The sequence below is a fragment of the Natrix helvetica genome, assembly GCF_964273705.1.
Source record: "Natrix helvetica genome assembly, chromosome: 4".
Taxonomy (NCBI): domain Eukaryota; kingdom Metazoa; phylum Chordata; class Lepidosauria; order Squamata; family Natricidae; genus Natrix; species Natrix helvetica.
In genome coordinates, this window is record NC_138550.1 from 59,625,139 (window position 1) to 59,644,921 (window position 19,783).

General features: G+C 38.1%; 1 protein-coding gene across 6 annotated transcripts in view; it reads right to left on the minus strand.

Annotated features, from left to right (window-relative positions):
- KDM6A (lysine demethylase 6A) overlaps positions 1-19,783 on the minus strand; it is a 189,847-nt gene that overhangs the window by 131,621 nt on the left and 38,443 nt on the right. For 5 of the 6 annotated variants that reach the window (XM_081951359.1, XM_081951356.1, XM_081951357.1 and 2 more), the window contains exon 4: positions 8,477-8,526. The exons of the other annotated variant lie outside the window; for it this stretch is intronic. In XM_081951359.1, coding sequence (XP_081807485.1) covers positions 8,477-8,526 — 50 coding nt within the window. The remainder of the gene's footprint in view (positions 1-8,476; positions 8,527-19,783) is intronic. 6 annotated transcript variants of the gene reach the window in all.

Genomic DNA, 19,783 nt, shown 5'->3' on the forward strand with positions numbered 1-19,783 from the left:
TGGAAAACAGGCGCGCGCGTACAGCTCTGTCAGTCTCTCTCTGATTCCCTCTCTCACTCCCTCTCTCTGTTCCTCTCTCTGTCTGTCTGTCTCACTCACACACACACACACACTGTGGTCACCTTGTTGAGTGTTCCAATCACATTTGAAACACACAACTGGCCTGCATTTATGGTATTTTGCAGCAATACCATAAATGCAGGCCAGTTGTTGAGTGTTTCAAATGTGATTGGAACACTCAACAAGGTGACCACAGTGTGTGTGTGTGTGTGTGTGTGAATGAGACAGACAGACAGAGAGAGGAACAGAGAGAGGGAGTGAGGGAGGGAATCAGAGAGAGACTGACAGACACACACACACACACAGAGAGAGAGAGAGAGAGAGAGACAGAGAGGGGGAAGGAGGGAGAGAAAGATAGACAGACAGAGAGAGACACACACAGAGTGAGTGATTAAGTGAATGAGTGAGAGACAGACACATCCACATACACAGAGTGACAGAGAGAGAGGAAGGGAGGGGAGAGAGACAGAGGGAGAGACAGACACACACACACACAGAGTGAGTGAGAGACAGACAGACAGACAGACACACACACACAGAGTGACAGAGATGGGGGAAGGAGGAGAGAGAGACAGAGATACAGAGAGAGAGACAGACAGATAGACACCCAGAGAAAATGACAGAGGGAGACAGAGAGGGAGGGAGGGAGAGAGAGACAAAGAGCCAGAGAGAGAGAGAGAGAGAGAAAGAAAAAGAAAAAAAGAAAGTGGGAGAGAGAGATGAAATTAAAAACAACATACATACAAACCTGACTTACTCAAACTATCCAAGGAAATGCAAGGCCAATGTTCACATTAGTGGTTGTGACTTTGTCAGTCATTGTCAGGATGTAATTTTCTCTACATTGTAAGGCAAATTTTACGGAATTTAACGTTATCGATAAATAATATCGTTCTAAAGTTTTTGTTTTATTAGTTGTGTTATTTGTATCCTCCCGACCTATGTGGATACTTGCATGCAGAATATTCTCAATAAAAACTTATTGAAACTAAAAACAGTGTACCATCCTATGTATTTTCGGTTTTAAAAATGCGGCTCTCAAAATAAATTTCAATCGTGGTTTTGGCGAGATTTGGCTCAGTTGAAAAAAAAGGTTGCCCACCACTGGTCTAGGCTCTTGAAAATGGAGGATTTTTTTTTACATTACGTCTCCTTTCAACTATCATGAATGCCTACATATGCCAGTTTCATATTCATAATAATCCAGTCTAAACTTCTGGCAGATTGTGCAATGAACCATAGTAAAGTTGAAGAAAGAGATAGAGAGGCTAATTCTGGCTACACAACACCAAACCTTAAGAACAAATGCATACAAAACCATAATTGAGAAGTAACAGATAACAAGTGCCACCTCTGCAAAAAAGCTGAAGAAACAGTGGATCACTTAGTTAGCTCCTACAAGAAGGTTGCAGAGACTGAATATAAATGATGGTATGACAAATTAGCAACAATGGTGCATTGGAAGATATGCAAGAAATACTATTTGCCTGCAAGCAAGAACTGATGGAACCATAAATATAGAGAAAGTAATAGAAAATGAAGAAACTAAAGTGGTCTGGGACTTCAGAATTCAAACAGACAAGCCCATGCCACATAATACCATTGTCCAATAAGAAAGACAAAAAAATCTGGATAGTGGATGTGGCAGTACTTGGAGATAGCAGAAGAGAACAGAAAGAACTAGAGAAGATAACAAAATACAAAGACCTGCAAATAGAAATAGAACGACTGTGACAAAAGAAAGCAAAGGTAGTACCAATAGTAGGCAACTACTATTAGGTAACTTGAATGTAATCCCCAAAAATTGGAGCACTATTTGAACACCTTCAGCAATAACAAAAGCAGTCAATTGCCAAAGGCAGCTTTGCTTAGAACAGTTTACCTCTGTGATTATATATTTAAAACGATCAAACATCCTCATCTGCTTATCCTAGTTCTTTGGAAAGGACTTGATAGGTGGACAAAAATTCCAAATCCAGCCTAAACATCTGGCTGATGGTGCAACAAATCATAGTAACAGTAACAACTTTTAAGCTGAATTGTACAACAAAACCTGAATAGAACATCGTAACAGTTGGTGTAATAGTATTCCTCTTATAATAACTGCAGAGTGTAGAATGAACTTTTTTTAAAAGCAGAGGTACCCTAAAATGACATTATCCTGTGACTCAAAAAATATTTTCCTGGACAATTACTGCCAAGCGAGCAACCCCTAATGCCATTCTTTTATGTACAAGTTAAAGAAACAGTGGTCCCAACACAGTATCTTTGCACATTTGCTTTCGTATTCCTGTTTACTGTCTCGTGCTATTTTGACTAGTTGCTAGTCTATAAAATTACTTGTCCTCTTATATCACCACAGGTGAGTTAGATCCCATTTTTTTGTGAGCGATTTTGTCAAAGGCTTTTTGAAAGTCCATTTTAACATCATCCATCAGGTCAGCTTTTTAAAATGCTTATTGAAATCCTCTAAAAGCTTATTCTATGTATTCACTTATTTTTCTTTAACAATCCTTGCAACTACTTCAGTACAATGTTTCCAAAAAATAATACCTACCCCCAAAATTACCGCATGTTTTCTGTGTGTGCGCCCAGTATAAGCCCTACCCCCCAAATAAGTCCCATGTAAGTGCCTGCGGAGCTCGCCGCCTGCTCATTCCGTCTGGTTGCTCAGGATGCCACTTACACAAGGTGAGGCGAGGCGAGAGGTGGTGGAGCTGCTCCCCACGCATACCTGATTACATCAGGGCTCCTGTAACCATGCCACCCACTCCCCAACAACTGCATTGCAGTGGCAGCAACAGCAGCCATGTGCAGAAGGAGCCCATGTGTTAGCTGGCCCATTTCTTATCCCAGCACCGGAGCAGGAGGCCAAGTGATGAGCTGGTGCTGCAGCCATGAGGTAACGGGGTTGAGTTGCCCCATACACCCCGCATTGGCTTACCTTAGGGCCCCTGTGGCCTCGCAATCCATACCCCGCCAACTGTCTTGCCACACAGTTGCAGCACCCCGGCATTGCTCAGTCTTCTGGTCCGGTGCTGCGCCAGTGCTAGAAGTGAGCTGGCGCCTTAAGGCGGGTGTCGGGGTGTGGGTGATCTTGCTGTGGGGGCCCTGAGATAAGCCTGTAGAGGGTGTGTGAGGCAGTTCCAGCTCCCCGCCTCACAGCAGCAACACTCAAAAGAAATAAGACATCCCCTGAAAATAAGCCCAAGTGCTTATTTCAGAGCCGCCCCCCCCAAAATAAGGCTGGGTCTTATTTTTAGGGAAACACTATCTATAAGAGATACTAAACTTGATTCATCTATCGCGTCCTTTATTATCCCTCAATCCCTTTTCAAAAACTGGGGTAACACTGACTAGTTCTTTAATCCTTAAGAATAGATGCCATTATTAAAGAGAAGTTGTATATTTTTGTGAAAAGATTAGTAACTTCATATCAAAATTGCTTAAGAACTCTTTGTTTAACAATATCTAACCTATACAAATTATTTTTACTTTGCCAATATTGCTAATACTGTCATCTTTCATTACCTCCATCTGTTTCTATCTGTGCAATTTTTCTTCTGAAAAAACCAACTCAGGCTTGAATATTCATCTTATGTGCTCATTGGTAAAAATAAATGCAAGAATTACTGACATCAATATTGGCTTCCCAGTCATTCCAAAGAATTGGACTACAGTTACAATAGGAAAAATGATGAAAGATGTGGCTAACTCCAGTTCAATTACCTTGTTAAGCACAGTAACAATCTAGGCCAGCGGCCCACATCCTTTGCTGCTTGATGTCTTGGCTGGGGGAAGGCAGAGGGGAACTGGGCCATGTGAGTGGTGGGCTGTCATGCATGCGCATGCAGCCCTTGCATGAGTGGTGGGCTGCCATGCATGTGTGCAGCACAACTTGCACGAGTGACAGAGCGGTGGACAGGTGCTTGAATGCCCACCAGCCCGTCACTCATCAAGATGAACTGCATACACACACACCTGGCCAGCCATTCACACGGCCCAATTCAATAGGCCACAGCCCGGTAGTGAGCTACAGCCCAGGGGTTGGGGACCACTGATCTAGGCAGCTTCTTGAGATATTAGTTACTGGATAGTATAAAATAGTATCTAGTAGAGAAGTGAGCTGAATTTAGGGAAGCGAAGTCAATGCTCAATTAATATGTTGTCCTATGTCATTTAGTAGAAAAGTACTCCCTTTATGCTGCCTTTATTAGAGACAACAGTATCAAATGGTGTTGAAAATTGTTGATTTTTATTTATAAAGGAAGTGCTAATTTAATATAAAATAATCCACAAGGATTATTCACATGGATGAAAGCTCTCTAGGTAAACCCAAGGACAACAGGATATCTTCTGTTAAACATTTTAGAATTGAAATCAAAAAGAGCAACACAATGAATAACAGAATACAAATATAATATGTAAAAAACACAGAACAAGCAATTACAGATAAATTGAAAAGTGTGGGGAAACTTGTTGGATGGTAATATTGGGATGTATTGGAAAAGAGAATGAGTATGATGCATTTCTTTCTGGATATCAATAATACAGAATGGAAGAGGATATTGGAAGTGGTGACACTCGCCACATCAAGAGTGTATAGAGCTAATCTTATTAAAATTATTATTAAAATGTATTATTAATTATTATTAAAACAATCAGGAAAATAAGGGTAAATGTTCATATAATAGAAAAAAATCAAATTCTTAATATCATAAATATATTTATCTGCAAAAGTGAATCACAGAGTTATCCTATGGATATCTAGGAATCTGCAGTGGGTCATTACTTAGTAACTTGTTCATAAGTATCAAAATTCCAGTCACCAGAGAAAAGGCCCAAATTTTTAGATAAAAAGAAAAGCAGTTTTCAAATAGTTCATAAGCAACCCCAAAGTAACAAAAATAGGTATTAAAATAGCAAAAAGAGCTAGGAAATAGGAAGGAGTGTTTGAAATCCAAGAAACATATACAGAAAAAATCTACAGACCCCATACACCCTGGACATAAACTGTTTCACAATTTCTCCCTTTGAGGTGCCATTGTAGGGCATTGCATGCCAAAACAACTACTTTGTTTCCCCCAAAATATGACTCAGTCTTATTTTCTTTTGACCTCCGAAATAAGCACACAGGCTTATTTGGGGGGGGGGGGTGTCTCATTTTTTTCAATACAGGAGGCAGCAAGTGCGGGAGCCGATAAGAGTGGGAGCACTGCTACCGCTGGCCCCATCCTCTCCATCCCCCTGCGGCCGCCACGGACCAAGTCTCTGACACCCTTCTGCATTCGCCAAAAGAACCAAGTGGCAATTGCTTGGGGAGACAAGAAGGCATAGGGCATGAAGAAATCTTCCTCCTCCCCATAGGCACCCCCACTGGGATCAACGTCAATTGGCCATGCCCACTGCCCCACCCCCTGCTGCTGCTCTTAACTAGGGGTCATTTGGGGGGGGGCTTATATTGCAAGCAGCATGAAAAATCAGGCAAGGGCTTATTTTCATGGAAACATGGTAGATAGAATTTTTTTCCTTCATGCCGTCACTCTGCTGAACACCTAATACTCAGAGTACTGTCATGCCTAAGTATATTTACCATATTGTATGGCTGTAGTAGCATTATTATTCTTTCCGTCTTCTTTACTACCCCCTCTTATTAGTATTGTTATTATTGTTGTTGTTGCTTTGCATGTACACTGGGAACTTTTGCCCCGGACAAATTCTGTGTGTGTGAAATCACACTTGGCTTTCCAATAAAATTGAAATGACAAACACTATCAATACCAAGCTAAACTAAGTGTCAAGCCAGCCTCCCTCAGCAACCAAGAAAGAAACTACTTACAGTGGGGCAAAAAAGTATTTAGTCAGCCACCAATTGTGCAAGTTCTCCCACTTAAAAAGATGAGAGAGGCCTGTAATTGGCATCATAGGTAGACCTCAACTATGAGAGACAAAATGAGAAAACAAATCCAGACAATCACATTGGCTGATTTGGAAAGAATTTATTTGCAAATTATGGTGGAAAATAAGTAATTGGTCAATATCAAAAGTTCATATCAATACGTTATATATCCTTTGTTGGCAATGACAGAGGTCAAGCGTTTCCTCTAAGTCTTCACAAGGTTGGCACACACTGCTGCTGGTATGTTGGCCCATTCCTCCATGCAGATCTCCTCTAGAGCAGTGATGTTTTGGGGCTGTCGCTAGGCAACACGGACTTTCAACTCCTTCCAAATGTTTTCTATGGGGATGAGATCTGGAGACTGGCTAGGCCACTCCAGGACCTTGAAATGCTTCTTACGAAGCCACTCCTTTGTTGCCCGGGCGGTATGTTTGGGATCATTGTCATGTTGAAAGACCCAGCCACGTTTCATCTTCAATGCCCTTGCTGATGGAAGGAGGTTTGCACTCAAAATCTCACGATACATGGCCCCATTCATTCTGTCCTGTACACGGATCAGTTGTCCTGGTCCCTTTGCAGAGAAACAGCCCCAAAGCATAATGTTGCCACCCCCATGCTTCACAGTAGGCATGGTGTTCTTTGCATTTAACTCAGCATTCTCTCTCCTCCAAACACGACGAGTTGTGTTTCTACCAAATAGTTCTATTTTGATTTCATCTGACCATGACATTCTCCCAATCCTCTTCTGGATCATCCAAATGCTCTCTAGCAAACTTCAGACTGGCCCAGACATGTACTGGCTTAAGCAGGGGGACACGTCTGGCACTGCAGGATCTGAGTTCCTGGTGGCGTAGTGTGTTACTGATGGTAGCCTTTGTTACGTTGGTCCCAGCTCTCTGCAGGTCATTCACTAGATCCCCCCGTTTGGTCCTGGGAGTTTTGCTCACCGTTCTTATGATCATTTTGACCCCACGGGGTGAGATCTTGCATTGAGCCCCAGATCGAGGGAGATTATCAGTGGTCTTGTATATCTTCCATTTTCTAATTATTGCTCCCACAATTGATTTGTTCACACCAAGCTGCTTGCCTATTGCAGATTCAGTCTTCCCAGCCTGATACAGGTCTACAATTTTGTTTCTGGTGTCCTTCGACAGCTCTTTGGTCTTCACCATAGTGGAGTTTGGAGTGTGACTGTTTGAGGTTGTGGACAGGTGTCTTTTATACTGATAACAAGTTCAAACAGGTGCCATTGATACAGGTAATGAGTGCAGGACAGAGGAGCCTCTTAAAGAAGAAGGTACAGGTCTGTGAGAGCCAGAAATCTTGCTTATTTGTAGGTGATCAAATACTTATTTTCCACCATAATTTGCAAATAAATTCTTTCCAAATCAGCCAATGTGATTGTCTGGATTTGTTTTCTTATTTTGTCTCTCATAGTTGAGGTCTACCTATGATGCCAATTACAGGCCTCTCTCATCTTTTTAAGTGGGAGAACTTGCACAATTGGTGGCTGACTAAATACTTTTTTGCCCCATTGTAACTCCATTTTGCAGAATTAAGAGTACTATTACTGGTTATGAAAAGATAGCAGCTAAGCAAAGCAAGATCTGAGCCAAAGTGTGCGAAATCATACATATCAATATGTGACCAGCGCCGCCCCCCCCCATTTCAATGGCAGCCGAAAGCAAATAGCGAAGCACAGGCTGACACTAAGACAATCATCTACACAATTTGTCAATACTGATGTTTTAGGAGACTTGGAATTGTTAGACAAATTCATGGAAAACTAAACTAACAATAAGCATGTAACTGCTTTTGTATTCAAATACAGTATCATTATTGATAATTACTAGAGAACACTGCAGGAAAAGATTAATACAGGCAGTCCTCAAGTTACACCACAATTGAGCCCAAAATTTATGTTGGTAAGTGAGAAATTTATTAACTGTTTTGCCCCAGCTTTTACGACTTTTCTTGCCACATTTGTTAAGTGAATCACTGAATTCACTTAACAACCATGTTACTAATTTAACAACTAAATTAGTAACATGGTTGTTAAGTGAATCTGGTTTCCCCATTGACTTTGCTTGTCAGAAGGTTGCAAAAGTGGATCACATGACTCCAGGAACTGCAACTGTCATAAATACGAGTCAGTTGTCAAGCATCCAAATGTAAATCATATGACCATGCAGATACTGCAATGGTCATGTGAAAAATTGTCATATGTCACTATTTTCAGTGCTGTTGTAACTTCGAACATCTCTAAATGAACTGTTGTAAGTTGAGGACTACCTGTACACTCAAGTATCTACTTGGCGACTATGAGAAACAGGATGCTGAACTAAACTGGAATCTAGTAGCAATGTTGCTATCTTCTTAACATGGAAATTTTAACCATGATAAAATATCAGTGTAAACAATAATTAACAATAACCACTGTGGAAATAATAGTATAAATATTAAATATTCCTTTATAAAATAAAATAAAAATTGCTGACAATTTAAATCTATACAGACCTTCCAGTAGTCAGATTGTAAACTGTAGTACCTCTGGTATGCAGATAATGCTGAAATAGAAAAAAAATATTTATGAAAAAACAATACAAACTATAGGCAGCATAGCATCATGCCTCATCTTAACTGGTCAATATATTTAATAAAAATATTCTGACTATATAAATAAAGTTACTGCATGGGAGAAACAGAAATAAAATCATATACCAATTTATATAGAATTTCAGCAAAATTGTTATGGATATAATTTATGTGCACTTATTTTTACATTCATACTCACATGTATTTACCAATTTTATTTAAACAATATGTGATCCTAGTGAGTATACATTGTGCCTAATAGTCAAGTCTCATAGATTCATAGAAATTATGAAATTTTCAACTCATACACCAAAGTATTCATGTAAGAACATTTTTTGTGATCAAAAAAGCCACTTTTTATGTTAAGAGACATACCAAATGGGTAAGACCGGAGACACATATGTATTTATTTATCTTAAAATGCTATTAAATATTTTAATAGCAATTTTTAAAATTGCAGCCCTTTTTTAAAAAGCCTGAATGGACACATTCAGAAGCAGCAGAGGAATACAATCATCTTGCAGCAAGCTGGATGGCAAAAAAATTTAATAGATGAAATAGTAGGAAAGATAGGCTGGGAAGGAGCAGGATGTTGTAGGAAACTAGTACCTGGGAACTAGGCAGAGGAAAGAGAGAATGTGAAAGTAAAGATAAAGAATTGGAAAAGGAAGTGGGGTGGTAGGGTGGGAAATATTAGACAGGAATATTGAGGGAACATAGCCCAGGAAAAGTAAAAAGTAGAAATCAGAAACAGAGGAAATGCTGTGAAACAGTTCCAAAAGTAAAGAAGACAAGAAAAGTAGGACTAAAAAGATTTTAAAAAGTTGAGGGGAAACAGGGGAACATAAACAGCCCATATCCAATTCTTTTCTAGGCTCTTTTTTATTTTTCTGTAATAGAAGTTTTAGAAATATTAAAGAGTAAAAGCCCCATATTATTTTTTTAAAAAGACTCTAAAAAGTCAACATTCAAGCTTCAATTTATACAAAATACTGTAAGAGATGTAAGGTACCAATGAAGACCACTTCGATCAGACTTCTGAAACCAAATTCTGGACAGATTGGTTGAAAAATTATCTTTCTGGCATTGATGAGAAACATTATCTTTATAGAGAATGAAATGATACATTTCAACCAACAAAAATCCCAATTATGAAATGTGTTGATGGATATATCATGGTTTGGGACTGCTCTTCAGCATCAGGAGAAATGGCTTGCAATAGTTATCGGAACAACTGAATTAATTGTGTTAACAACTGAACTGAATTAAGCTGGAACTGGATGATATAGCATAAAATCATTCAGGTAATATTACAGTAAAATGACTGAAACAAAAGAATTGTGCATTTTAGAACAATTGAGTTAAAGTTCTAGCCTTACCCAAAGTGAAATGTTACAATGACAACTGAAGTGAGAAGTTCATGAAAATAAGTTCAAGAGTCAATGAATTTAAGCCAATGTCTCCAAGCTAATATGCAGGATTAATCAAAAGGTACAGTAAACATTTGTTTTCTTACTGAAAGAGGTGTTGCCAGTTGTTAAATCTAAAGCTTCACATGCTTTGCACAATGCTAATTGGCTTCACATATGCAGTACAAACATGACAAGGTATCTATCCCCCTCGGCCCCCCTGATCAGGAAGTTTGTTTTTACTATGCCTGTTTCTGCCAAGACTCAGCAAGCCTTCTCTAATATCAGGCAGAAGGCTACTGAGCCATATCCTGATTTTATTAACAGACTGCAGGATGCTTTAAGACAACAGATAGACAATTCTGAGGCTCAGATGGAGTTGTTGATGAAATTAGCAAAGGAAAACGCTACTTCCAAATGCCAAAAGGCAATTATTGGTCTTGGGAACAATCCTGATTTGGCAGTTATGATTAAAGTGTGTCAAGATATAGGAACAGCTTCTTGTCAAACTAATTTATTGGCGGCTGCTTTATCGCAAGGCAGCAAGCCTCAAGGAAAATTTTACAACTGTGGTACACCTGGTCATTTTAAAGGGAATGTCGAAATCCAGGGGGGTTATGCTTACAGCCTTCCACAGCCTTTTCCATCAAGGGTCGAAACCAAAAGCAAAATGTCCAAAGTTATTTCGTTGGTTGATTTACACACTTACTTAGTCCTTCTTTGTATCAGATTTATGTTGCAGAATTGAATCCTTTTCATAAGCGTTATCCATGGCCTTTGTTATTCATTATATGAGTGATATTTTAATTGGAGCCCCAAAAATACAACCTAATTGGCTTTCAGAAATGCAAAATGATTTACGTGTCTATGGATTGTAAATTGATCCAGAAAAAATACAACTGCATGAAATGTTGCAATCTTTTTTGCTCTGGTTTTCTTTGTTTAACTGTACACGAAAATATTTTGCTAATTAATTTACGGCAGTTGCTGGGGACCCTTACTTGGGGTCATCCGTATTCTTCTTTGCCGGCATATATACTTAGTTCTTTATTTGATTTATTGACCAAAGGAAAACACCCCAAAGATTTGATTCCTTCTGTGCTTGCTACAGTTGAGAAAATTAATGACGTTTTGAGCATTTAGTTTGTAGACCATATTTCTTTTAGAGACTGTTACTAACTCTTTTGATGTTTTCTAAGTTGCCTACGGGAGTGTTATCTGTATTAGAAGACAAAAATACCCTATCCCAAAATATTTTAACCTTGGGACGTACCCAAGCTTGTTGTAGAATTGGACTGATTTGATTAATATTATTCTTCCTATTACAAAATCTGCTTTAACTGACTATGTGGGCTGTATTGCATATCATTTGCCTAAAGATCTTTGGCTTGCGTATTTATTGATTTCTTCTTTTCCTGTTCATCTATTACTTTTGTTTTCTCTGCTTTTGCAAGCTTTTACTGTTTTTTTCAGATGGAGGGAGAACGAGAGGAGCGATTGCTTACAAGGACTCTCATGATAACACCTGGAAAGTATCCTAGCCTGCAAGCAGTCCCTGCAATACTCAGAATTGCTTGCTGCTATTTTAGCTTTCTAAATCTTTTCTTAACAACTTTTTAACTTAATTTCTGACTCTCATTATGTGTGTCAACTTATTTTTAATCTTCCAGGTACTTACATCACACCCAGGAGTGATTCTAATCTTATGGCTTTGTTCTTAATTTTGCAGCAACTATTATAAGACCAAAAGCATTTATATTTTGTTTCTCATATATATAGTTATTTGTTTCTTCTTGGACCTCTCTCTGAAGGTACCATTCAAGCAGATGCTGCTATTTATGTTTTTACCTACTCTCTTTTCAGATCCATTCTTTAATTACTCTTTTTTTCACCAGAATGCCAGGGGATTGGCACAAGCTTGCCATATTCCACTCGACCAGGCCAAGCAGAGTTAATCCCAGTGGTTTGGCCTCTAATCAACTATGGCAAATGGATGTCACCTATGTTCCCACTCTTGCTCCCTGGAAGTATATTCATCTATCTATCTGTTGTTACCTATTCAGGAGTGCTTTAGGCCATATCTCAACAAGGAGAAACAGTTAGTTATGTTATTTCTCATCTTTTTTCACCCATCACTGCCTTGGGCAAACCTTTCTCTTTAAAAACTGATAATGGCCTATTTTTCATTGGCCTTTTTGCAATTTTGTACAACTTGGAACATTGTTTTAATTCATGGGCTATCCTATAATTCCACAGGTCAAGCCATTGTGCAACGTGCTAATTGGTCCTTTACGGACTGTTTTCCCAAATAAATAAAAAAGAAGGGCTCTCGGGCTCCGAATCAATCAATTTGTTGAATTGGTTCAATTTGGCATGGGTAACACAACAGGTTAAAAAAAGTTTTGTCTCACCCTCTAGGGGGATGAGGATATGCTGTGCTTTGCTTCTACAGGATCTTTGTGGATTTTAGCATGTTGTGTTCATCCAGCTAAGAATGTCGTGGTACCAGTCCCCGAATCTGGTTCCAGAAATGGCCAATACAAGCACAGCGGCCAATACGATCTCGTTGGATCAGCCATCCAGTGATGTGAAAAACCTGACCACCAAAGCGCAACACGTGGAACAAATCCCCGAGAATTTATGTGCTGCCATCCTTGCAGTTTTAACTGCCACTTGCTTAGTCATCATTTGTTTATGTTTGATTGTTAATTGCTGCTCTTTAGCAACAGTGGCTGTCATCTCACCCAAACACTCACTTGAACAGCGAATGAAGCAAAACCTATGGATGCAGCTAGCTAATATCACACACACTGATGCTTTTGCTTATCTTAATTAAATGACATGGAAAATTTGCTTTCTATATGTTTGATTCCTGTTTGTATCCTGTCTGCAGTAATTCAAAACTTCACTGGTTTGAGTAGATTGCTATTGAATTAAAACTTTATAAGAATCTAATTGGGGGTTGATTGCCTATTATCCACCCCCTGATGCAATTGCTTTGTATATCCTGATAGTAGCAGTTCTTGAGAATATAACATGTGCAAAAATAGTTAATTGTACATCTTGAAGTAAAAAACCTCACTGTCTTCATATTAGTTCACCTACTTTAAATTATACAGCTTTTTTTAATTTCTTTTAATTTTAATTAAACAAAAACACAAAAAAAGAATCATCCTTCATTACATCTTGTAGAAAGCATGTCGATTGGTTACAAAACAACTTTCGTGCATTTCTTCCACAGTCATTACTTATAGTTCATATTAGATTATACACTTTAAATCAAAAATCTTTGTATATCTTAATATCAATGTACCACAATTCTCATTTGACTACAATTATTTGAACGTGCTTTTACCTCAAATCATTCATACTTAAAGAGGCAACCACATAATAGCATTCATTAGCTATTTAAAAAATCCTCCAATATCATTACACCTTTATGACATATTCTAAGTAAAAGTCAATTAATAAAATTTCTAAACCTTTCCCCCCCTTTTTCCCCCCAACTCGCTATTTAGAGTTTGTATCCAAGTTGCTTTTGCCAATACCAGAGCATGTATATATTATTAAACAATATCCTTTGACATTTCTTTGTTGTTATTATAATTGGCTAAAAATCATTTACTATTTATATCCCATCTTCTCTTGTCAAACCCAAAAAACATTACACCTTTATGACAAGATCTAAATAAAAGTTTGTTAATAAAATTTATAGGTCTTTTTCCCTGATCGCAATTTAAAATTTATATCCAAATTTCTTTTACTAGTTTGCCAGTACATGTATATATCATTAAACTGTATCCATTATCATTTCATTATTATTATAATTATTTGTTGACAAATAAACATTTAATAACAATCTAAAACTATCTAAGAATTGCTAAATTCCTACTTATTGATCACCAAAATTAACTAATTTTTTATTATCAACTTTCATTGTCAACCTGTATCTTTCCAGTAACAAAACAGTCTTGTCTCTCTTGCCAATTGTGGTGTCAGTCTTCTTTTTATTTCCTTTATAAGGTTTTTATAGACTTCTCTCTGCACTTCGTTGCTTGAAGGATCTCTCAGGTAATCTCGTTGCCCTCCAGTTGTTATTAAAATTAGCTTGTCTTTGGTTGTCAATTGTGCTTCTGAAAAAATTTCTCTTCTTGAATCCATCATCATTACCCTTTTTTTTTCTTCTGTATTTTGGAATCTAGGGTAGAGCTCCAGTTCATCAAATTCCCTTTTCCATATTCCCTTTGTTCCACTTTCACCCACATTTGCTCCATTAATAAATTCATCTATTGTCTTGTCTTTATCTTCTATGTCTTCATTCTGCCCTTTAATTTGGGGGGCTCCAACCCCTTCATCTTTTGCTATGAGGAACACTAGTTTTTCCAACTTCTTCTCAATTCTTCCATAGCCTTCCAATAGTGTTTGAATTCCAGCCAAAATATTTTGGAATTTTAAGGTTTCCTCATCTGAATATTGATCCATGTTTCCAAAAAAGAAGAAGGGAAAAAAATTAGTAGCCACTGCCACTCTAGCCTTCCAGGCCTCTTTTATTTTTTTTATTTTAGGTTGACTTAAACACAAGTTCTTTTATGCTCTTCAAAAGAGAAAGGGTTCTATTGTTTTTTTCTCCTTTCTCTGAGACCAGCAAGGCTTCGTCTTCTTGATCAGCATCTCTACGGGATGGTTTATGTCCAAACGGACTGTCGAGCGGCAAACGTGTCAACGGCGGTCTCAGAGTGTCGAGACCACACGGTGTAATGTCGTGACGTTGGCTCCTCCTCCAAATTGTACAGCTTTTGAGGAAACTTCTTTTCACTTTGCTTATGTTTGGCTCCCACAAGGATGGTTCTTTATATATGGTCAAGAAACTTTTAATTATATTCCTGCTAATATTAGTGAAAAACAATGTTGTCTCAGCCAGTTAATTTCTGTTTTGCTTTTCAAACAGCAATTTCATTCAAGCCGTTCTCAATGAGGAGTCATGCTAGACAACATTTGTGACGCTGAGATAGCTTTGCTTAATAAAGTAGAATATGTAGCATTGGCTATATTTATAGTGGGTGTGCCAGGGTTTGTTGCTCGCGCTTATTTTAATATTAATGCTGTTGTGTGTAATTTGTCAAAAGCAATTAATGCTACTTTTTTTAGCTATTTTAGTAATGTGTTGTTTTAATCTTTCAGATGAATCAAGAACCATCCAGCACCAGCTCAATATTTTACACAATTTGGCCTCTGATTTGAAAATTGATACTTTAGGATCTTAGTGGGAAAGCTTTTGGGCTTGGTTGGCCACAGGCTTATTGGGAAACATCCTAAAGTTATTTAGTCATTATTTGTACTATTTTGATTGGTGGGTGCTGCTTTGTACAGTGTCTTCCCTCCCTTTGCAATATATATGAATCACAGCTTTTTGTCCTAAAACCCCCTTCCACACTGCCTCAGGGTCATGTATATGCCCTGTATAAGCTACTGTAAGGATGTGTCTTCTTTTGATTATGATTCTTTTAAATCACAGTGATTTGACTTACATTTACTGTCAAAATGGTCATAAAATTGGATCTGGTTATGTCACAACTTGACTTATGACTGCAATGACTTATGATGGAAATTCCAATCCCTGTTGTGATAATATATCAAGGATTACCATAAAAAGCCTGAAACACATTTGGCTAATATTATTGGCAAGGACACTTCTAATGATTAGAATTAATTATATTTTATGTTCAAAATCCTTTACTATATTGCTACTCTATAAGAAAATTTAGATGTAAATCTTTTACAAAATTGTAAGAATTTATATTCTCTCTCGTTAATATAATAGTCCTTGAATAAATTATAATAAAGTTATCTAATTCTAATTTATTTTTCACAGTCTATGCTTTACTTGATCATCTGGGAAAAAATGCAATTTTATTTATTTGTTGTCATATTTTCCTCACATACTCCCCCCAGGTTAGGTCTTTTTTTAAAAAAAAAGCAATTGCATTAAATAAAAGTATTTATGTCTGAATTCCTAAATATAAACAACATTTAAGTGAAGCTGATATACTGAAAACCCTAGAATACAAGGAGACTTACAATATACAGATAGTCCTTGCCTTATGACAACAATGATCATTCATTTAGACTGGAACCTTGGTCGCTAAGCGATTGTTAAGCAAATCATCACATGATTAATCATTGTTAAATACATGCTGATTGCCAAGATACAATCTGCACTCACATAACTGTGGGGGAGCTGTGATGATCATAAGGGCTAGTCATAAGTCCTTTTTTTCAGGATTGTTGCAATTTCAAATAAATGATCAAAAGTCAAGAATTACTTGTAATATTTTGGCCAAAGCTCAGTTTATCCTCCTGAAAACTGTATGTTGAGATAGTTGCTTTGTTTCCAGTTTAACAAGGATCAAATCACTGAAGTTCAACTTCAAAATAAATTATTATTATTAACAGATATATACCATACATTTGAATGTATTGCCAATGTGTAAGATTAAAGAAAATGGATCTAAACTTACCTTTGCATTAGCATAAAATATTAGTACAATATTAGTACAATTTAGTATGTTTCAAAACTAAATTCACTACTGTATTTAGCTACATTGTTCAAATTCAGTAAATACAGGTAGTCCTTGACTTACAATCACAATAGAACCCAAAATTTATGTTGCTAAGTGAGACAAATTTCAAGCAAGTTTTGCCCCATTTAATGATCTTTCTTGCCACAGTTGTTAAGTGAAAGGGAATAACTGCAGTTGTAAGCTAGTAGCATAGTTAACCTTGTCAGAAGGTCGCAAAAGAGGATCACATCACCCCAGGACACTGCAACCATCATAAATATGAGTCAGTTGCCAACTGTCTGAATTTTGATCAAATGACCACAGAACTGTTGCAATGGTCATAAGTAGTGAAAAATTGTCCTAATTCACTTTCTTTCTTCTTTCCTTGTATACAGAAATACAATACAATACAATAGTAGAGTTGGAAGGGATCTTGGAGGTCTTCTAGTCCAACCCCCTGCCTAGGCAGGAAACCCTATACCGTTTCAGACAGATGGCTATCCAACATCTTCTTAAAGACTTCCAGTGTTGAGGCATTCACAACTTCTGGAGGCAAGCTGTTCCACTGATTAATTGTTCTAACTGTCAGGAAATTTCTCCTCAGTTCTAAGTTGCTTCTCTCCTTGATTAGTTTCCACCCATTGCTTCTTGTTCTACACTCAGGTGCCTTGGAGAAATGTTACTGAAGTATTCACATTACTACACCAAGTATCAATATTATAGATTATACAGTATACTTGGAATGGTTAATTAAATAAATACCATTTGTGAACAAGACTGCTTATGCACATATACAATTATATTTCAAAAGGACATTTTTCATAATAAATGTACTTGAAATAAAAACAAACTGGTAGGTTATAAGAATTTAGTGTTGATAATCTAGCCCTTAATTACTTTCTTCAAAGACTTAAAAGAACTTAAAAGAAATGTATAGACTCCAGATAGACTTCTCTAACCTGATTATTTTCTGAAATTATCGTTTTCAGTTAACAGTAAGGATCAAAGAACAATACAAGATGTAATGGATATTTTATGGCCCTCCTATGATCCTATCAATATAATTCCAAAAGCAGGAAGTAGAATTATTGACAGCATTATTCAAATGACAATCCAGTATTTTCTAATTAGTAGTAGATTGAGAGATTTCAGAGGTAGTTTTTAGATTAGGAAATCTAATTTACATAAAATAACATAAGCATAGATAAGATATATGCTTAATTACATATGAAACTATTAAAATGTATATCAGAAAGCATGAATTGTGTCATCTAGCTTGTTCTCTACATTCATATGTTGGCAATAGTTGCTAGTTATGAAAAAACCAAGGGATGGGCTTGAAGAAAAACTTTTAAATGAGTGCAATCTTAAAGGAAAAATTATTTTTCTTAAGTGATATGAATAGAATATACAGAGTAATTGGCCATTCAAAGATTCGAGCATGTGATTTTTTGGTGAGTATCTGCTTTAAAAAGATTTGTTTATTTCAGTTTAAGCATTAACCTACACACAAACACATGGCAAAGGAATATACCTAAAAGAATGATTGAACTGATTGTTCGTTATGAAAGAAACAGTGATGAGGAGAGATTCTGAATTTGAGACATAGCTTTTTGGGTAATACCAGAAATGAATCTTTGGGGTAGAAACAAAGGAGAAGAGGCAATGTGAAAGGAGAAATGATTCCTGAAATGGAATGAATGAGTGCTGGTAACAATGTGTCCTTGACTGGTTCAATGTATTATATGTAAGGAATGCCCATGGTAACATTAAAAATATGGTTGTAAATATGTAAAAATACATATAATTCTGCATGTAGACAATAATAGGTTGTTGTTTAAAAACTCATATTTGCATCAAGTACAGGTAATCCTTGAATTACGAATGGAGTCTGCCCTTTCCATTCGTAACCTGAGGATTCAAGGGGTGAATCTTGTACCTTTAACGGGATCACTGCCACCTTTGCCCCTGCATTTGCTAATCAAATGCGAAGCTCATTAAGTGCACATGAGGTATTTCAGGGTGGGGAAGGCCATGGGGGAGCCTACCAATGGAACAAGCCACCTGCCTAAGACTACCCAAGGACTCCCCGATCCACTGAGATACCTCATACTGCCCACAATTGCTTCCCCCCCCCGCCACAGGGGCTCCTTACCTTGTGAAGATCTAGCAGTCTCCTCTCCAGCCTCGTGCGTCTTTCTGCAGTTCCGTTTGGGCTTCCGCATGCCTCCCCCAGCATGGCCAAAATAGAACTTCTGAGGGGGGGGGGGATCCGGCCCTCCAAGGCTCTATTCGCCCCTCTACGGTCCTCCCTCAGCCTGTTGCAGGCTTAAATGGAGTCTCCAGGGGCCAGATCCGGTCCTCTGAGGCTCCGTTCAGCCTTCTGCAGCTGTCTCCCCGCCCGTTACAAGGCAAAATGGAGCCTCCGGGGGCCGGCCCCTGGAAGCTCCATTTTGGCCTGCAACAGGCTAGGGAAGCCCACGGAGGGCCGAATGGAGCCTCAGTGGACCGGATCCGGCCCCGGGAGGCTCGGATCTGGCCCCCGGAGGCTCGGATCTGGCCCCTGGAAACTCCATTTTGGCCTGCAACATGCCAGGGGAGGCCTCTGGAAAGTTCAACAGGGTTTCTGAGGGGTAGCTCCACCCCTTAGAAGCTCCATTTCAACAAGCAAGTGCCAGGCGAGGCGTCTGGACACCCGAATTGAGCTTCTGAGGAGTGGATCTGCCCATCAGAAGCTCCATTTGGCCAGAAACATGAGGACAAATGTTGCAGAGCCCCTGCAGTTGTTCATAAGGGCGAACAACTGGCATGGTGCTACAAGATTCGTAGTTTCAGGCCTTGTTTGGAAACGCTAGGGGGCACTGATCACGTAACTTCGAACAATTGCTAAGGGAACACTTGTAACCCAGGGATTACCTGTATTAGACTGTACGATAGAGTGAGGAATATATATTTGAAAATAAAGGTACTAAGTATTGCAAGTTATACATGTACGACAAAAATTAGAGGAAATAGATAAATTTGCTTGTCCTAATTGAATTTTTTGATCAGAAAATGAATGGGAAAAAATGTAAGATATGCAAATGTTGTTAGAACTGTAGTTGATGCTACAGAGTCTATGGCAATGAATGACGGTTGAAATAAACAACAATTGATTATGCTTCTGCCTACTTCATTAACAGGGACTTAGATATGTCAAGAGAAATACAGAAAGGAACAGATTAATTTAAAGATTGAGAATATCAATGACGAGGTATGAA